This window comes from Sinocyclocheilus anshuiensis, unplaced genomic scaffold (genome assembly GCF_001515605.1).
Source record: "Sinocyclocheilus anshuiensis isolate Anshui unplaced genomic scaffold, SAMN03320099.WGS_v1.1 scaffold1229, whole genome shotgun sequence".
NCBI lineage: Eukaryota > Metazoa > Chordata > Actinopteri > Cypriniformes > Cyprinidae > Sinocyclocheilus > Sinocyclocheilus anshuiensis.
In genome coordinates, this window is record NW_015551079.1 from 24320 (window position 1) to 28589 (window position 4270).

The window sequence follows — 4270 nt, forward strand, 5'->3', positions numbered from 1 at the left end:
CCAGCGATATCGTTGACTTGATTGCACAGATACTATTTAAACTGAGCTGGATGATGACATCACTGAATTCAATGATGAACTGCCTTTAACTGAAAAATGAGTGTTTACTATTGTAAACAGTATAGTATAGTCACTTTGCATTATTGACACACTATTTTCCTAATTAATGCTGTAAAGTTGCTTTGACACAATCTGTATTGTTAAAAGTGCTATATAAATAAAGGTGACTTGACTTGATCGAAAATGTATTTTAAATTGTCTTTATTTATTTGTAGTTATTTTCTTTTTCTTTTCTTTTTTACTTTCTGGAGGGTGTGTACTCATCTTTGCAACAATATATTATCACTTTGATAAGACAATCTTATTAAATATTTTATTAATTATTTTTCTTATTAATACTGACTTTTTGGTAACTCAATCAGACTTGCTGAATATCTTCAAGGAACACAAAATACCTTACATGTAAAGAAATTTCAGTAATTTTATGGTATGACGTAAAGGTGTCACCTCTGTGACGAGTCATCATCTGGGAACTCTTTTATCCTAACGTGAATGTCAGGGGTATTAAAACGTGCATTATTACTCCTCCCACAGCAATGCTGTAGTACGACTGAAACCGGCAAGAAGCCACGAAGTCAGAACAGGTTTTTCTCCATGTCCTACTTAGCGTCGCGGTGTTCCTGATAACACACCAGAAAACAAACCTCACACAGCCACACTGGATTGTTAAACGACGGACACTTGAAGCGTAACACGCTTACGATACGCAACTATTTGTTACCCATAAAAATCGCGACCATATAAAGGATGAATTCAATACGACAGGTGCCTTCGCGGGTTAAAAGCAAAAGGACGGAAACGATTTTAGGAGCCGAGAGGGAGCATTTCGAAAAACAGCAGGTATGGTAACCTGAATAGTTGGATCTGTTGTGTTGCGATGCTAATGGTTAGCGTTCCATTATACTCTGCTAGCACTGACTACATTTGACGACGTAATATGTTGTACACACGCAGAATACATTATTGTGGATGCACTATGCAGCTTGCGTAGGCATTAAGCTACACTATTGCAGTAATAGCGTATTTCCAGAAATGTCGGTCTTTAAAACGTACAGGCATTGACGCAAGACAGAATTAATTTATTTAAGGATTCTTACTTAATAAGTAACGTGAGTAAACTTATTGCCAAAACGAAACATTTGGTTTTCAAACAACTGGCAAGACCAGTTTACATTTGACATAACGTCATCCGGGAACTCGCCGAACCTGTCCATACAACTACGTTACCTACAAGATAAGAACGCCAGTGTTCAACGCGTAATATTAACATATGTTTTCTGTCTGCAATAATTATTGTTCATTTTAGACTGCTTCCATCACTATCTGATGTTCATATGCCATTGTAAAAGTACAAATAAATGGCGCGATGTAAACTATAGATCAAATAAAAACGCAATGGGCGTTTGTTTGTCGTGACTATTTGATTTATGTCATAGATTGTTCTTTGCAGTTCATTTAGAGTTATAGGTTACAAAACATCACCCACTTAGTAAACCACCAAAACATATTTGGCTATTCTTTGCCAAATTAAATCAACCAAAACCAATTTTGCAATGAAGAAAAAAATAACATACAAAATTGTACAATGTTATCAATAATAGTAGTACCCCCTAAATGAGGATAATAATAAAGTAATAGCATGCATACGTTTTTAATCTTGATTAAAAAGTCGAAATGCGCAGACTTATGTTTATCTTTCTATTAAAAAAAGGCATAGAAATGTATTCATGAATTATATTCAGAATCTCAAGCAAGACCCAACTGAATAAACAAGAAAAAAAATATTAGGGTTCATGTTTTATTTATTTTTATTGCATATTCAGAATGAATAGAATATATCTTCTTTTCAGACCCTTCAGGCATTCAGGCTTTGATATCAAACTTTTATGGTCACAGATGTCAGTAACTAGCCTATGTCTGGTCTGTATCACTCAAGTGGCAACCTTGCTTGCCAAATGTTTTTTTTTTTTTTCCTGGCTTCGAGGTCTTTTGTATGTGGCATGACAGGTTCTTCCTGTTCCATTGTCTTTTTATTTATTTACTGTTTTTATCTTCATCATGTTCAGTGTGTATTTGTCTATTTACTGAATAGTTAATTACTAGTCTATAGTAGGTAACAGCATTTTAACAGCAAGTCAAAAACATTTTGAACAGTTCCACCAAATAATGATACAAATTAACTGAATAATATATTTTTGCCCCCCGGAAGTAATTGTATATCCAAGTAATTAAGAGAAATAAATAAATACATACATACATACATACATAAAACCATGTTTACTGAGGTAAGTCCATCAATTTTGTTTTGATATTTGACTTAAGTATTTCATGTTGGTCTCTGAATAACAACTATTTATAATTTTCATATTAACTATTAAGTTGTTGTTACAGGAGATGTGTGGAATTTGTGTATGACAAGGCAGTATACATTTGGTTAATTATAGAAAAAGAAAAAAAAATCATGTGATGTTGGAAGGCTGCAACTTTTCCTTAAGTTATGCAGACCCAAGAACCTGGTTTGGCAGGTTCTTCTTCCCTTTATTGTGATTTGTACTCCACACATAGTGTTGTTGCAGGTTGAAAATGGTGAGGAACGCAGTCAGTACTAAATTACTTAATATATGTATGCAGAAAAAATAAACTTAAGAGCTGATAGTTAGATGGTAGTTTTGTGATAAACCTCTTCTTGTCATTATTTAATCACCTTTCCAGCATGTATAACTTCCCTTCTTCAGTGAAATAGATGTTAGGCAGAATGTTAAAGACTGACAGCCTCAGTTACCATCCACTTTCATCCACTTTCACTTTTGTAAGTACAATGAGAGTGAATGGTGACAAAGGCTGTCATTCTGTCTAGTGTGTTCAGTAAATGAAGAAAGTCATACAGGTTTTGAACAACACGAGTGTGAGAGCATTAACAGACCTTTTTTTTTTTTAAATAGTAAAAACTATTAATTTAAATATAAATATTTAAATAATAATTAAATAAAATTATATTTATACATTTAAATATAATTTAAATATAAATATAAAACTACTAATTTAAATGCACAAAACATCAGAAATGATCTGACACAAAGAAAAAAAAAATCAATGTTCTTTTCTCACTGACGAGTCAAATATGCCACATAGCTCTGTCTGTTTACATCACAGCTCTGTGTGTTTTGTGTCAGTTTGCTGTAAGCTCTCACGTGAGTTGAGCCGCCCTGCATTGACAAATGTTTCTAAGCAACACAGTGCCTTTGTGTTACCTCTCTGTTAAGCAGCTATCTAGAGGTTGTGAATATATGTAGGCCTATCGTACGGATGTCCTTGCACAAGTTACTCTCAGTGCGGGTTGCATTAGAATGGGCATCAGGCATAAAACATAGCAAATAAATATGCAGGTAATCTGCTGTGATGTCGTCTAATGGGAGCAGCCGGAAGTGAGCGAGAGACTGTAGGGATGTTCTTTCTTCAGGTGGAATAGATGCTTACCTAGAGAGAACAGGATGTATTGCACATTGCTGAGCTAATGCTTAACACAAGGCCTGCATTTTAGTTTTGAGACATGCTAGCAACCTGCTCAAACATTTTAGCAACATGCTAAATCATGCTAGCAATTTGTTAAATCAGGCTATCAACATGTTGAATCATGCTTTCAACATGCTAAAAATGCTAGCAACATGTTATATCATGCTAGAACATACTAGCAATATGTTAAATCGTGTTAGCAATGTGTTAAAACATGTTAGCAATGTGTTAAAACGTTATCAACGTGGTAAACCATGTTAACATCATGTTAAATCATGTTAGCGATGTGTTAAAACTAGGCATGGGCCAGTATGAGATTTTACAGAAAATAAATAAAAAAAAAAAAATCATGGTTTCACAGTATTGTGCTTACAGCTCTAAAATGTGTTATTGACATTATTTATATATATATATAACATGTGTTATATACGTTATATATATTGAATACAATATATTTTATTTTTTAAGCAACATCATTTTTGGAACAGTAGTGTTTGTTTCTTTTTTTTTCTTTTTCTTGTGGGCTGACCTAAAGCTTTTGATGTGGATGGTCCTTTGCTGCTAGAGCTACTGCTGCCCTAAAAAGAAGAACAATGAGGACTGACATGTTAATTTATCCTTAAATCTGTAATTAAAGTTATTTACTTTTAGTTTCTTATATCTTGCAAAAATGTATGTTTTGATTTTGTGTATATAT

General features: G+C 33.5%; 1 protein-coding gene across 1 annotated transcript in view; it reads left to right on the forward strand.

Annotated features, from left to right (window-relative positions):
- The first annotated feature begins 544 nt into the window (after positions 1 to 544).
- Positions 545 to 4270, forward strand: part of hip1rb (huntingtin interacting protein 1 related b) — a 67442-nt gene continuing 63716 nt past the window's right edge. The window contains exon 1 of the mRNA XM_016452528.1: positions 545 to 900. Within this exon, the coding sequence (XP_016308014.1) occupies positions 808 to 900 (93 nt within the window). The 5' untranslated portion in view covers positions 545 to 807. The remainder of the gene's footprint in view (positions 901 to 4270) is intronic.